The sequence below is a fragment of the Amphiura filiformis genome, chromosome 13 (assembly GCF_039555335.1).
Source record: "Amphiura filiformis chromosome 13, Afil_fr2py, whole genome shotgun sequence".
Lineage (NCBI taxonomy): Eukaryota > Metazoa > Echinodermata > Ophiuroidea > Amphilepidida > Amphiuridae > Amphiura > Amphiura filiformis.
The window spans coordinates 10,237,436-10,254,562 of NC_092640.1; the positions used below are offsets into that span (position 1 = coordinate 10,237,436).

The window sequence follows — 17,127 nt, forward strand, 5'->3', positions numbered from 1 at the left end:
GATCAAAATCAATTTTAAAATTTACTCAGCTAGCGGGGTACCTGCACGACACGCAGGTACCCGCTAGTATTATTGATATTTGCAATCTTGTGCTTCAGTCAGAGGTTGAATTCATACAACATGCGGAATGTTGAATTTACTAGTCCATCCCTTTAGGATTGGGGTTAGGATTTAGGGCAAGTATTAAAATATGCACCTTTATGGCTAAAGCTAGGGAATCGACCTTTTTCAAAAATGGGTGGAGTAACAAGAAAGTGAACTTGGCCTTCTTTCTTCTAAAAATTCATTCCATGATTCTCTTTCCCACCCTTCCTTTCTTGATCCATGTATGAACTCATAACTGCATTTAATTGGATCATGATTTGAAATATGTATATAGAATGACAAAAAAGCCCATGCCCAGATTTAAGGGATAAGAAGTCTGACTCCATTTAATATCTCAAATCACGCTAGTTTTGCATGGTAATCATTATCTACTTCTTAAATTTGGAACAAAATCACCAATGAAAAATTGCAAGGACAAATCTAACATCAAGGGTGATAAAAATAAAAGTAGCTTTTAAAAAGAAGCTGTCTATTACTTTATTTGAGTTATTGTGCAGTCTGAGATATAAAATTTGAAAGAATCCTTATAACACATGATCTGAAAATGAACTATCTACTTTTTGCAAAAATTAAGATTTTTTTTTCAATTTTTCACAGGAATATTTCAACCTGTTAACTATGTTTTGACAGTATTTTTCATGCATAGGTAAAATATTTCTTGAGTAAATGTCCTCTTTAAAAAAACCCACTGCCATATATCATATTCACATGTTCTTGTAACATAAGTTTTTCAACACTAATTTCGCTAATACTGTTACAATACTTTGTGATTTTTATGAGGGGGTAAGAAAGAGAGGAAGAGAATTCTAAGTTGGCACTATCTTGGTGTGATCCCTGGGGGTGTGATACATTTTTTGCAGAAGCCATTTCAAAACATGAATAAGTGCTATATCATGTGCCCTCAATCTTTGCAGATTAGATTTAAATTAAAATTAAATTAAAAAATCACTGTTATTGGCAATGAAAATAAACAAGCTTCCTCTAAAACACTTCTGTGAGGTCCATCAATGGAAGCAATGCAAGCATATGAAAGATAAAAATTCAAAGAGCAGATTCTTTAGTGATCTAATGCTATAAAATCTAGTCAGAGTCTTCTACCAGCTGTATGGAACACATGGGCCAAAAGCATCAACAATCTCCCCTATTTGACATATATAACAACAATTTTTCATACATTTCCATTCAGATCAAACCCTTACGACTCACTCATTGCCCCACCCCTCTCTCATGCCCTTTCTATCCTTCATGAACTCAAAAAGTCAAATCAAACTCTCACTTAGATCACATGCCCACTTAGATCACAGATATTAAAACGATTTACAATATAATCACAATTTCTCTCATTTTAAAGGATATCCCTTGATTACACAATACACATCCCAATTGTGCAATTTTGTAAATCTTTATTTTTTCTTGATTGAGCATGTGACTTGATATTGTCAACTCACTGGAGGCCTACATTTGTATATTAGACAACATTAAAACATTTGCCAATACCAAATTAATACCAAACATTTGTATTTGCTATATCCTTCCGCAACCACCCACCCCTAGCCACGCCCCTTCCTTCCCGTTAACAGTAACACGCATCCGTCCAGCACGCCTGCATATCATAAGGCGCCTTTTCTGTCACTGTCACTAGTCATCGATTGGACGAGTCGGTGTGGCTGACAATATGGGATGCGTCAGTCAACGGCGCTAATGTTGCGAGGGACACTGAGAACGAGTCACGACTTCCGTGCCGTCTTGTGATCGGTACCGGTTAATTTGTTCACATGAGGTCAGCAAGGTTACACACCATTCTCACGTGTTGCCAGGATATCATCAATAATTTAGCTTTTTCTGAGGTGTATGTGAAATACACCAGTCACAGACCTGCCAACCTACCAAAGTCAGAAAGAGGGACATTGAGACCAAAACCCTTGTACATGTACACAAACCAGGTACCGACAAATTCAAAGACTTGAGGTGTGCAATACTTTCAGAATTCAGAAAAGGTTTTGCAGGTCTGAATTCATCACAATAGACTAAAGAGAATGCTATAGCAAAATTTTAAAGTGAAATTTGCATCATTTTCTGCCAATCTTACATTTAAATTTGCCATCACTGAAATTTTCAGAAAGCAGGAGTGTCCCTCTTTTTCACTTTGGTAAACCCCGAAGGAGGGGCAGTCCCTCAAAATGATGGACAGTTGGCAGGTCTGTAGTCAGGATTCTGCATTATATTTCTATTATTTTCTTTTATAAATCTCAAATTTATAATATTCCCCAAAAGTCAATATTTGACATCAAACAGCTCAAACACTATCAAAGAGATCAATTTAGTATTGCAGACTTTCCCAGCCATTACAGGGATATGATTGCTTTAATGAGAAAAGGTGTTTAAAATAACCGAAAATCCACTATCTCCAAAGGTGTTTAAAATAACTGCAAATCCACTATCTCCAACTTTTTTTTATGCATAGCAGATATCATGAGAAACCACCCTTTGCTATCAAGAAAATACCGATATACAAGAAAGCTTAAAAATCCCAGTGATTTTAAATAAAGTTTGTTTTTATTCACCATGCAGAATAAACAAATTTGTTACCAGTTTCATTTTTATGTTAGGTTTGGCTATAATAAATTAACAATCCCCACAAGATCTCGAAAGTTTTATAAAATCAATACCAACATTTCCGATCAAATCAAATCAGCTGGAACCTGATGTTGAAACTGTTAACAACTAAATTGTTAATTTTAGAACCAGGTTTTCACACCTCCTAATTTATACTGGCAATGATGGTCGTAATTATATTTATAGCACTAATTAACAAGTAATTAAATCATATGGTCTGATCACATGCTTTATTTATCACAGGAATGGAAATGAATGTATAAAGAATCAATGCATGTAAACTAATGTATCTTTCAAATCAACTGAAAACTACATAGTGTATTTTCCATTTTTGAAAAAGTTTTGAAAATTTCAAGCAATCCAAACAAAAACTAAACAAACTAAACACCCTCTCTTGTGTTTTTTTGTGACTACTTTCATGTAAAGCCTGGAGAAAGAGATGGTATAATCAGTAGGATAATGAAAATGTTTGTTGGTTCAAATTGCAAATAGTTGCCTTTCAGCTTTGTAACTTCAACAATGGTTCTATAATCAAGAGAGACTTGTTTGCATCTGACGTCACTGTCAATCAAACTCCCCACCCACGACCCTTCATTGGTCACTATTTCATACACCCTCTGATAAAGATCAACACGAATCTTCCACTGAGGGAGGGCGAGTTTCAAATGGAGCCGCCGATGTGTTCATTCCATTTGGGGTCGGTATGATTTTCAAACATTTCAAACTGGTTTTTTAAACTTTCAGGATGTCAAAAATTCTGAAAGAAAAAAACATTCTGGAATTTCCAAAATAATGGTTGGTACTGTATTCTTTTGTACAGTAAACAATTATTTTCAATAGTTCCAAGTCAATCAGGCAATGACAAGCAACTAATATTTTTTGGGACCTTAATGTAATAAATTCATGCCCGTTTTTATAATATTTGCATTTTTACTACATTGAAACGCATTGTCTCTGATTGGCTGCTGAGGCGATCTGCTGTTGCAGAGTGGAAATTTATCAATGAACTTTGCACTGTACGTGTTGTTAGCACCATCTTTGCAATATCAACGTAGTACGCGCTCGTCAAAGGTGTACTGCAAAATATGAAAGTACTTTGTTATATTGAACTTGGTGTTTTCTTCTTTCCTACTACGTTCTTTTTAGTTTTAGAAGCAGGAATTTGCACCTCCAGATTTACTTTTGATTTGTTATGTCTACCAGCCTTTCAATTAAGTAATTTATAATGATCACTAATTGACAACTAATTAAATGATACAACTTTTCACATGACAATGCATTGTATATATAATCAATATGTAAATGTGCACCTTCCTACCAGTCAAATTATAACTACTTCCTCAGATATATGAAGACATCAAGGTAGTTATGAAGAGCTTAGTTGCAAAAGCCTTTACATCCACCTCTGGCTGCAATTGAGTTATTTATATCGTATATTTCCCGTTTGAGAAATCTTGGGGAATTTCCGGAAATCTGAACTTAGAATGAATAAAATAGTTTTAATTTTCTGATGTATAATAGTGGCCTTGAATGTTCTTTTAAAACTATTAAAACCAAAAGGAACTGTTTTTGGGTCACTATGTTTGAAAAAATCATTTTTATTTACAAAAGTTGTAGCTTCGGAAATACTCAAAAAAATTGCATTTTGCCGAATCAAGTTTGATAATAAACAAAAAAAAAAAACACATGTATACACACATACGAGGGAGTATCAAAAAGTTTTTGAGATCACCCAGAATGGAAGGAGCTATATCGGTGAAATTTTGTCAGTGTAATTACCGGTCCTTAGATGTACATTTTGGTGCAAAAATAGTATCACAAGTATGTTTACTTTCTTTTCAAGTGGCGCTAGATGTCAGTAACCTACCCCGCTAACCGCAAAACATGCCAGATGGAGAAAATCATGGTGGAGGCATAAAAATATCAAATTTGATTTGTGTCAACATTACATCAGATACATCATGCTTAACCATATTGTGTATAACTGCAACAATATGGGGAGAAAGAAGCTGCATATAGCTTGCAACAGAGTATCATATCTCTTATTTGCTGTCCTAGTGTGACGTTAAAATTGATCGCTGCCAGGTCAACTAGTTCATGCTCTCTGTGTTCGGAACCATAATCAAAATGATTACAACACAAAGGTAATGGGTTGCAAACAGGTGTGCAAACCAAGTGTGAACCAGTAACTAAGGTATAACATATTCACTACGACAGCAATTTTTCCTATCAACACAGATTGAAATGCCACATAAAATTTATTTTTTAAATAAATTTCATCAGATAGTTTATTGCCATTGACAAAGGGAACATTATGAAATTCAACCAATGGATTTCATAATTGATAGTGAAACTATGTTCCATTTCATGAGTCAACCACTGCAAGCTGTCATTCCTACACTACATTCCTCATCACATTTAAGCCATAATAATTCTGCACATTGCTGCCTCAAAGCTTCCTATTACATCATCAACATTTCAATGTCCATTCCAGCTTACTAATCACTCCCTGCTCAAATTTGACAAGTCATATAACATTTGTAATGTATGTCAATTTTCAGTTTATAAGTTGCATAACATTTCACTTAAATCCATGCAAATAATCTACACCTCCGAGGTGTACTCATTATATCATCAGATAGGATCACCACAAAACTTATGATTATAAGTACAGTGTTGTCAATTTATACATAGTGATGAAAACCCAGGATGAAAACTATGGATTATATTCAATATTTAAAATATATGAGCCACCATTATCTGGCCAAACGGTTTCCTGACAGCATTCCCAGTAGGCTAAATACAATCATTTGCTGTAGATTACATGTAGGCCTATATGATTAAGTAATCTGCAATGAAATGAATTTGACAAAAGCAATGTATTGCATGCAAAAAACGTTTCATCAAATTAAGTCTCCCCCCGCCCCAATATCCTAACTATAAAATTTGCTTAGATTTTTTTCCCTTGAATCCCAAATTGGCCTTCATAAATTAAATTATGAGGGCGATTTTTAATGGAAAGTAGCCACTGAAAGGAAACTATTTTGAGGCTTGTGGCTCAAAATAAATGGGTTAATATTGGTTTTTACTATTTTGGCCCCAGAAATCCTGAAAACAGCTCCCAAAAGTTAAATTACGACGGCAATTTTTCCCCAAAAGTAGCCCCCAAATTTGTAATAAAAGTATTTTGAGGCCTGTGCACTAATCAATTAGGCTCAATACAGTAAGTCCCACAAAGATAATAACCAATCTTTGATGTCTCCCTAGAACTGATATTCGCAGCCCTAAAACTTGCTATTTATTACCCATACAGTATATTAATAAATGGAAATGGACATCAAAAACTTCACATAATCAGAGAAATAGGCAACTTATCAAGCTGCCAATATCTCTTTCATTAAATCATATCAATTTCTAAACCAACCACTTTGAGAGTGCAATTCTTAGATCATTTGCTAAAAGCTGCTCACCTAACAACTCATCGATTACACAATCCACTGTCATACATGGTATCAATCCATGTATGGCACCATATAGGACATTGTAATCCTTACTGAACACAGGGTTGCCATAAATGTTCACACTACAGGCATGGTGAACACAACGCTATGGCGATGGTCTTCAAGTAGCCCATTCCAGTTAAAGGAAAAGGCCACCAAAATAATAATTTTGGGGTGCTTCACTAAATTAGCTAAGAAATCACTCAAAATGTACCTTAGGGTCTGTATGCACAAAAAAGTTAAACCGGGTCTAACTTGAGACCTGTTCAAATTATGAAGGAACTTCTTGGCATTTACATACCTTTTTCTATATTATTGTATAATGGTATTGTGGAAAGGAATTTCGGTAAAATTCGACATCTGGTAGAGAAACCCGAAAGATATGTATTGGGTGCATAATCTCTTGATTGCAACTTCTATTTGGAAGGAGAGGCAAGTCACCACCCTACAAATGTAAATCCTACCAGCTGAAGCCCTACCACCAGGAGCTGAGCAACCATGGCAGAGATGGCAATGTCTTAACCTCCTCCGCACTGGTAGCAATGAACAAATGGGGCTTCTACACTGGTTCTACCACCTGTGAGTGTGACACTTGGCTCGAAACAATGAAACACATGCTGGAATGCCCCAAACTAGATACGTTTGTTCACCAAGGACATAGTGCAGAACACCACCGTGGAGCAAAAATGTGTGGATAAGTGATTGAATGTCATTTAGTTTTTAGTATGACAGAAGAATTTTAAGACATCTTCAAGAACAATCAATAAAGAAGCTATAAAACTATCTTTTGAAACAGACAAATTTGCACTTTGGGGATTCAAAAGGCATAATTGACTAGTCTTACCACCAAAAACCACCACACCTTGAAACTTGTAAAAGATGTCAAATGTTGGCAATACGCTGTATAGTGTTCCGAGATGTGATGCTCCTTTTGAAGGTAGCCCAATTGTGAAGGTTAAGGCACTGTGTGGCATCACTGCCTGAACAAAGCCTTCAAATTAAAATGACTAATTAACAACTAAATCCCCGCTTGAAACATGTTTGATATCATTCCAAAAGTGCAACAGTTCAAGGACATGCGTGCAAAACCAAACAACTTAAAACTTTTGACAGTAATCTTCTATTCAAAGGGGAGGGGGAAAGCACTGGGAATGAGGTATAATAATAGGAAGCAAGTTCTTCAAGGATAACAATATTTCATACCCACTCAAATTAGACAAGTGCAAGGGCAAAGATGAATTCACAGAGTGAGGGAAATTATCATAGCAAGGTTTGGGATGTTGAGATTTAAACCTTCAAGCGGGATTTAGTTGTTTAAACCTCTGTTGAGATGCAGGTACCTGCTTATACCGAGTAACCAATCCAGATCCAGATGTTGTGAAACCTTTGCCTTGGTGCTGCTTATGCTACTTCACTAGCTCCAGTCAGCAGCACTATATTTAAAGTTCAACATGTTCTGCGATAGCAACAAGCTGGGAAATCCATAGTGCTAACCGATCACAGAGTTTGAAAAAAGTTTATCAAAGTTGACTTGAGCAAAGACAGATAAAGCCAGGGACATCCCACATAATTTTTTTAATTTTCAAAAAAATCAGGAAAATTAATAAAACATGACCACATTTTCATAGACACATTGTTATGTTTTCTGTCACCTGAGGGAATTAACTTTGGGTGCAACTTATGGAACCATCTCGGTAAGTTTTTACAGCTGCAAAATTTTGACCTTGAGTCAATGCTTGTAAAACTACTCATATCTCAATAGACCTTTTCAAATCAAAGTTTTCTGAAAACAGCCGTTTGCCTATGATGACCCGGTTTATAATTCTGGGTCATCACGCAGCTGTTGGGTGTAGCACTTACACTAGTTGCTATGTTTGCCGTTTGCATAATGTGTGCCACTGGTGAGCACTTACGTGAATTTACACGAACTTACTATGACATGTATGCACCTAGTGCCCGTGGACTGGTTTCCCTAACATTTTTGATATCGATTTAAAAAGGTCTACAGCTAATGCTAAAGGATCGCAACAGGGCCTGCATGATGCTAAGACCGGAAAGTGATGATATCAAACAGATTAAGACTTAAAATGCTCCAGAATCCACCATATTTGTGTGTTACTTGTGGAAGGCAAATGTTTACCTCGGTACTCTTTCAACATGCACCTGGTAAACTTTGATTGTGTGCTTACTTGTGTTCTCTGTGTTATCATGCTGCAAATGCATTTCAGGCTTTTGCTGACAACTCCCAGAATTACACTAATTTCGGGCCCCATTCATAACAATCCAAAATGGTGGATTACCTAGAGCGGTACCCACTAGGCTATTCTGTGTGTAACTTATCCAGATGAAATACAAACCTTGAGTCATCAGCCAACTTTTGACTTGTTTAGGCTGCGGTGGTAAGCAGAGCAAATCAAAGTGAACAACTCCGCCAAGGACCTGGTATGCTCTCATGTCTACGGTGTCTTCATCGTCCAGGTCATCAAGTTCATCTTCGTCTTCTTCATCTTCCTCCTCCACTACAGCATCCCCATCACCTTCTGCAAATGAATTACTTAGCTGTGAAAACTCTTGACTAGGTTGTTATGAAGTTGTTATAAATGTTTGCTACAGACTATCCACAAACAGTCAAAAGTCTCAGCATCACACAATAATGAGGCCCATCGCTCCAATGAAGTGCGACAGACGAAACTGCTGCGCACTGTGAAGATGCGGTAACCTGGCCGAGGGAATTTCCCTTTTCTACGAGCGGTATTAGAAAAAGTTTCTCAGCAAACACGTCAAACAATCACACAAATCACCTCAAGTTTGTTCTTTTATATTTATTCAGTAATGATGTTGTTGATCTTATAATAAAATCATATGAAGAATCACCTCCGGTCAAAAGACCGGAGCGAAACTTAACTCCACCCGCTTCCTGGCGAGTCCCAAGTTCAACTGAAATAATATTGTTTTTAGAAACTCAATTCCACCGATAGCGCTTCTGCGTGTGTGCGCAAAACTTCAAAGCGATCGCGCCGCTTTGTTTTGAAACTTACTTAAGGGCGCTCTCCACTAACTGATCTTACTATAAATAGGGAAATGTTGTATCTATCTATCTATCTATGTATCTATGTATGCCTATAAAGGCTCCGTCAGTTGCGATCCACATGTCGCCAAATTCATACGGGAGATCGATGAATATACGGAACGTGTTTAAACTTTATTTGGTTGAAAACGGTCAAGAATTGGCTGCAAAAACAGTGAAAATTTAGGTCAAAACGGGGTTTTTTGTTATAAAAATCCTTTGCCAGACTACAGCGTCACTGCAGCTGGCGGCAGCGCTGCGTCGGCGCCTCGTCGTAATGCGCACTACGCCAATGGGCGCCAGAACGGCGCAGACCACGCGACTGCGAGCCAGAGACCAGTGGACATGATAATACGGAAAGTAGGAAAAATAAAGGACAAAAAGGTACATGGACGGGTCACGGGATTATGATAACGGGTGAACACGTCCGCAGACACGCTATGAGAGGACGTAATAAATACGGGAAAAAGATGTTTGTTGTTTAAAAAAGAAAGTGTAAGAAGAGACAGGTTTAGAAACATAAAAGGTACCTTTTCAATGATTCTACCTGTTCAGTAATTATTCCTGTTATGGTGAACGCTCCCATCTAGCGGGACCCGCGCGAAGCGCGGGTATCCCGCTAGTATGATATAAAAATACAAAATTTGGATGAAAATTGTAAAATCACTTTTTCGATTTATCACTTCTCATCACACGCACATACCGCATATATTTACGGTCTTTCTTTGCAATGTATGTACAGTCCCACCCCCCCCCCCACCCCCTCATTTTGACACCCAGTTTTGCAAGTTTGCATTCAATGACTTTTCCGTGATTTCTGGCATTTCTTTTTTTACTTTTGGAATTTCCTTAACTATTATTAAAATTATGTGTCTTTTCCATGACTTTTGACACTTTTTTTAATAAATGTTCATGACCAAAATCAAAATTCAATGATTTTGATAAATTTTCGAATGTAAGGCAAGGAAAAAAAAACCTGTTTTACGGTGGACAGACTTTTAAAGTAGAGTCGATCGGGCCGTCAGGATTTTTTCTGGAGGCTAAAATGACCTTAAATATCAACAAAAGCTTGAAAAAACATATTTTGAAAATGCTCTGAATTTTTTCCAAAAAATTTCAGTCAAAATCAAATAAATGTTGGCCAAAAATAGCTGATTTTATATGATTTTAGCAAAATCTAAAAAATCCCAAAATACTTAATCTGGGTCTGTCTGTGAAACGGGCCCTTTTTCCATCGCCTAATGTCTGTATCATACTAGCAGTCACATTGACCGAGGGACAAATCGCTGGTGATCAAACACTGATAGCGATTGTACAAATGGCACCTGTAGGCGATTCAGTCATTGATAGCAAAATGCTGTGAGTTCAACTGGTTGTGATTTGATCCTGAACAATCAGCTTTTTCGAAAGAGACCAGGTGTAAATGCAAAATATGGGGTCAGTTGTCAAGGAACAAAATGAACGAAAATATTCCTGGGGGAATCATTGAATGTTTTTGGAAGAACTGTTAATGCTGTGATGCTGACCAGCTTTAGAAATTACTTTCCCCAGAGAATTGCAAGCAAAGTCTTTGAAAAATTGCAACTTCCCACAATCAAGTTGAATTTTGGTTTAAAGAGGCAAAAAAGAAGATGCTCACTGCAAAATTGGTCCAATTTCTCACTTCCCTAATAATCTACTACACCATAATATCTTATCTTACCACCAGGTTCTCCTTCCTTTTGAGTTGCTGATGTCTCTGCCCCTTCACCATTCTCATCACCTTTATCTTCTGCATTCTCTTTCTCTTCAGTAGGCTCCTGAAAAGTCAAGATCAAATGCATTGCATAGTGCAGAAGTACCCAAAGACTGCTACATGTATATGTGAGCATAAATTAACCATGAGACAGCCAGGAAATTAGAAAATCTTTCCATGAACTGATGAACAGGACTTGAACAAGGGACCTTGAATCTCTAGTAAAGGGCACAAACACCAAACTGACCAGAACTGAAGGTATTTATTATTGATATGTTAGGACTTGGACTACAGTAAGCCAAAAAATTCAGGTACCAGTTGTGTTCACCCACTGTATATCCTAAACAAAGACATATGTCATAATTAGAACCAGCAGCCAATAGCTGCATCCTCTGGCTCCAATTTAAGACCTCATCCGTTGAAATTGTTCAAGAAATAAAGACACTGCGATCCAAAAACCCAAGGAAGATTCCATTATTTAAAAGTTGCACTTTGCTCCATTGAATGCGCTATTGATTTGTACACAAAGCGTTCGTGAACAAGGGAACTAGCGCTGTGCTTCCATTGATTAGCACATTATACCTAGCGTCATGCTGTCATTGGTTAGAACACAAAAGTGCAACTTTTGATTTTGTTTCTTCATTAGGTTTTAGATCACTGTTTCTTTAGTTCTCAACCAATTTCAACAAATAAGGTCTTAAATCAGAGCTAAAGAGTACAAGTATTGGCTGCTTGTTTTAATTTTGACACATGGTCTATATTTAGGATATACACAACTGGTACCTTAATTCTTTGGCTTACTGTATATTTATGATATCATAAAAGGGAAATACATAAGTCACTTTGTTGTCATTGTTGTACATCATAAAATTGCTTTATTCTGTTCAAGCTTATATTTATGAATGAAATTGAGACTATCTCAACACATCCATTGCTGGTACTCTCTTACTCTGCAATAGAGATCCCAGGACCCATTTTCTGTTCTGTTGCTTTTTATAAATTAATCTTATTTCATTGTAACTCTTTTATAGGGGGTCACACTATTTTGTAATCAATGCTTTATCTCCTTGGTTTAAAGCTTTTATGAAAGTGCTTACAAAACTAAACTTATAGCAATTTAAATGGTGAAAATCGGTCAAAGCATTTTTAAGTTATTGCAGTTTTAAGGTTCCCAAAAATGCCGATTTTCAGCCCAAATCGGTGAAAAACACCCAAATTTAACGAAGTGGCAACTTTGATATAGAATAAAAACTTAAATATGAGTTTCAAAGATCCAAATTCAGTATAATTATACTGTATCCATTAATATTAAAGAATTAAAATAATAACAGACATGATATATTATGCAGTTTCTGAAATAAAAGACCTGTAAAATGGGCAAAATGGCAAAAATCGAGGACCGTCGAAAAGTAGCATGCCATAGAGATATTCCCCATAGAAAACACACACGTTTTTACAGGCAAATTGATAAAAAACCACAATATTCAATTCGTTATAACTTTGGAACGGTTTATCATAGAAAAAAGAAAGTTATATCCAAAGAAAGCATTTTTATTCAATATCTAGAAATACCACCTAAGAAATTGATTGCATACTTTCCTCATTGTAGGGTAACTTGATTTTCCAAATGACCAAAATGAAAATTTCAATTTTGGTAGGATTTTCCCATAGAAAACACACACGCTTTTATCGGAAATCGACCAAAAAAGGTACCATTTTCATTTTGTTATAACTTTTGAGCCATTTATTGTAGAAATAAGAAAGTTATATCCCAGGAAAGCAATTGTATTCAATAATGCAAGAAATTCATTGCATATGTTCCTCACTGTAGGGTAACTTGATTTCCCAACAACTAAACTAGAATTTTTTCTGCGGATATGACATTTCACCAAACAAAACACAACAGAAGCAAAAATGTGTCAAAAGCCATTGCAGAAAAAATACATTTCAAAACTTTCCATGACTGTAAAAAACAAGATTTAACATGTTTGTACATTGGTGAGTTAAAATAGGAAAGAAGAGTCATTTAGAATGAATAAAATCAGTAATTCTGATCAATTCAAAATCAGCACTTTTGGGCTCCAAGTCAAATTTCTGTGCTGTGACGACACAAATTAGGCTAAAGTGTGACCTCCCTAAAAAGGCTTCATAAAGAAAACACTCCAATTCTACACTTGACAGCAAAATTAAAAGATCAGATTTATTTATTAACATTTTTCCAAAAACAGCATATTAACATTTTAAATCATTCTTACAGTAATGTTCATGCAACAGACAGAGATGTAATTGGTCTGAAGTGACTTTACAGGAAAATGCAAAAAAAAATCAAGAAGTTGGGCTATAAAGCACTGCCAGACGGTGGGAATTATCAATGTAAGTAACGCCCCTTTTTGGAAAATGCAACGTTCAGAGGCGTTAATTACAGAGAATATGGTACTATGCCAAGGGTTCATACTCTAAATGGTACAAAAATTAACACAATTACTCAGAATATTATATGATACTATTTAGCTACAGCTCATTCAAACTTCACTGCATTTGCGGTGCTTTTCGATAAAAGTGACATCACTTCCGCTGCAAATCATGCTACTTCCTCTGCAATTCCAAACATTTAGGTCGAAAAAGAAGTCCTCACATGCAGTAACTATAATTTGAGACCAAATTAAGAAGGCTATAGCTTGCATCTGACATCCTGTCAACTAGACCGGAAATGTCATACTGCGCAGGTCAGCAACCAATCACACCGTGCTTTTTGATGTCCGATGAAAACTATTTTTTAAATTCAGTCTCAGATTATACCAACGACGTTGCAGTAAAAATCTTTTGATATCAATGCACTGTACCTTGCTGCAACAAGAGTTATTGCAGTAATGAACAAAATTTCCCATTTTCTCATGCAATTATGTTTAAGATTAATTAAACCATATTGCAATATTGTACATTATTTGTAGTAAAATCTGTCATATCTCAGCAATATGTCTGAATGCAAACTCATGTGCTGATAGATAATTACTTTTAACAACACTGGTTACTGCTCGCCATTCTGTTACTACCTGCACCAAACACTGCACTACAGTACATTGTTGCGTATGACATACTACTGCAGTGGATCTGAGGCAAATTTAACGTGTCACAAGAAAGTGCAGTGATTTGCATTGCAGCACTTTACTGCAGATACAGTGAAGTATGTTTGAGCCGTCAGCAATCCATACCTCTGCCTTTTCTTCCACTTCTTCCTCTCCACCTTCCTTCTCCCCACCCTCTTTTTCCTCACTTTCTCCAGCAGCCCCTTGCCCTTCATCCATCTTCTCTTCCATCCCGTGAACGTCCTCTTCGGGTGGTGTCTGCGGCTTCTTTTTCTTCTTGGGCCAGAAAGTCCGACATAAGTGTGAGAAGTGGTCGTATTTTGTGTGGATGATTCTGATTGCAATGTCTGTTAGGGCAAGCTGCTTTGGAAGCTCAAATATGAAGTGTTGTTCCTCAAATTCAAACGACTTAAACCTGTGAAAAGGTAGGGAGGCATAAACTATGGAGTAGACACTTCAACCTCCTTTTAACTAGGTAGTACATGTTCAAGTTGAAAAGTAATTTCGACCCAGATTCTTGATTACAAAATCAAAATACAATATTAAAGAGATCAATCAATTGGAACTGTGCCAACAGAGCAAGGCTCTAAAGAACCATGGCCAGTTGGTTTTTGAGTTACCTTTACTCAAATACTGGAAGGTTGACTTAGTGCTTTTTGGTTAGACACTAATGGTCGCATGTCATAAGTTGGGTATGCAAAAAGGGTGGAGGGATTACACTTTTCTGAAAATTGTGATTCAAATTTGATTGGCTTTCCGTAACCCCATATCCTACAGCAGTGGTTGATACCTCATTTTAAGCCTAATTTTATACTCTTTCAGTCTACTGAAGCATATAATTATACATTATTCAGTAAAAAATCACATCAGTTGAAATGAAAATGCCAGGGGTGGAGGAGCAGGCGGATGTGGAGCAGGCGGATGCGGGAGTGTGCAATAGGGCCTATGTGAAAATTCACATGTCAGCATGTCAAAACTACTGCTTACTTTTTGAAATCTAGTGAGGGTATGATGTATTGACAGCTTTGAATGTTGAATTTGTACAACTCGTCGGTCGCAAACACATAGTGGCGTAGAGTGATTTTTCAAACTTTCCGTTTCACATAGTGGCGTACAGCTTTAGAGCTAGCTATTATCCTATAATAGTTATTTTTTATTTACTATTAAAGACACATTGTAATAGTTTGTACCTTAAACTTCAATTTCAAATGGAATCGGGCCACTGAGAGATAACAATGGACGAGTATCGACTCAGTTACTAGTAGCATATCCTTCAAAAACGGTTTGCTCCGAGACGTATTTTGTCATTCACTTAAGCCACTATGTGTTGCGACCGACGAACTAAAACAATTACTGACTACTTAAGGGTAGACGAGGCATTGTTGGTCGAAGCAACCAAAAAAATCGATTTTCATTATCTAGATCAATATTTTATTGAAAATTAACACCTTGATGTTTTGCAAAAGTTCATTCTACAAATCGTATATTTTGAAAACTTGCTTAATTTATTGTTGTTAATGAGTTATGTATGTTTTACAAAAGTGTTGTTGTTTCAGCCCTCTTTACAACGTAACTCAAGACCCGCAGCACCTATAAAAGTATATCTGTGATATTTTAATTCTTCTGCACGCTCGCTATGAATTGAGCAATGCAGTTTTTGCCAAAGCGCACTACCATTTGTAAGATGCTGTGAACTACCAAATCACAACAGTTTAAAATAATTAATAACCTTAAGGTGGCACTACACCCCATGATAAATTTTGTGACTAATTTTGCATTTTTGTCAAAATATAACTACACACTGGTAAAAAAAGTTAATGTATATTATAGGGTCAAGGAATCCAATTCCCTCACTGAAATTTCAGTGATTCAAGACAAGTGGTTCATATATATGTTTTAAGAAATGAGGTACATTCTAGCGGTACGGTACCTCTTTTCTTATCATAAATAACGTACCGCTTGTCTTGAGTCACTGAAATTCCAGTGTAGTAACTGGATTCCTTGCCACTATAATATACATAACTTTGTTACCAGTGTGTTATTATTTTTTGAGAAAAATGCAAAAATAGTCACAAATTTATCAAGGGTGTAGTACCACCTTAAAGGGTATTATGTTCCATTTTTTTTTTTTTTTAATTTTTATTTTTAATGAAATCCTAGTTGAATTTCAGTATTTTTAGCAACATGCTAATGTACATTTCTCTTCTTGATATTCATTTCCTCAATAATAGAATAACCGTCTCACTAATTACTCGTAAAAAGGTCATTGACCTTCACAATGTAATTAACATACGTACAATTATTTCAAATAGTTCATTTGAAGCATTGATGTATTGAGAACATATCCTCCAAATCTGATGACGTTCTTGCATAAAATAAAACTTTTAGACTCATTTTTGTAATTGAGGTCCGATTTGAGAAAAATGCATTTGAAAATTGAGATTTACATAGACACCTGTGTATTAATTAATGAATAATTAAGCATTATCTCAAAAATTAAGCATGTGTTAAGGTTAAAAATGGTGTTAATTATTAGAGGTTGTCAATATATACAACATATCAAACAATAATTTTTTTGTCATTTTTGACCATGTAATGGAAATTGTACCCAACTTAAGACATGCGACCTAATATGAACTTAATTCAGGTGGGCAGATTTTTTACTACATGTACAGCCACTTTTGTAATTTCATGGTGTGCGTCCAAGCAAGGGGTTAACCAGAGACACTTCCACTCATATTTTGGATGGGTAATTTCAAAAGTGGACTGGTGAAAATACCCTCAACCCCTCTTTTTGGATGGGCAGTAAATCCTCAATGAGAGAAATAGGCCTATATCATAAAAGTACAAAGCAGGCCACAAAAACTAAAGCAGAAATCCATTTGAAATTTAGTAAATATTGCAATTTCAGCTCATTGAAATATGCACAATATCCTCCCTAACCCCTGCCAGAACTAATACATGTATGTGATATATGCAAATGTCCAATTTTGAGTTGTTATTATTAGGTTTATAAAG

General features: G+C 36.1%; 1 protein-coding gene across 1 annotated transcript in view; it reads right to left on the reverse strand.

Annotated features, from left to right (window-relative positions):
* The window catches only part of LOC140167991 (dynein axonemal intermediate chain 7 homolog), a 64,060-nt gene that overhangs the window by 26,778 nt on the left and 20,155 nt on the right, over positions 1–17,127 (reverse strand). Inside the window, 3 exon segments of the mRNA XM_072191299.1 lie at positions 8,579–8,761; positions 10,991–11,087; positions 14,236–14,524. Of these exon segments, the coding sequence (XP_072047400.1) occupies positions 8,579–8,761; positions 10,991–11,087; positions 14,236–14,524 (569 nt within the window).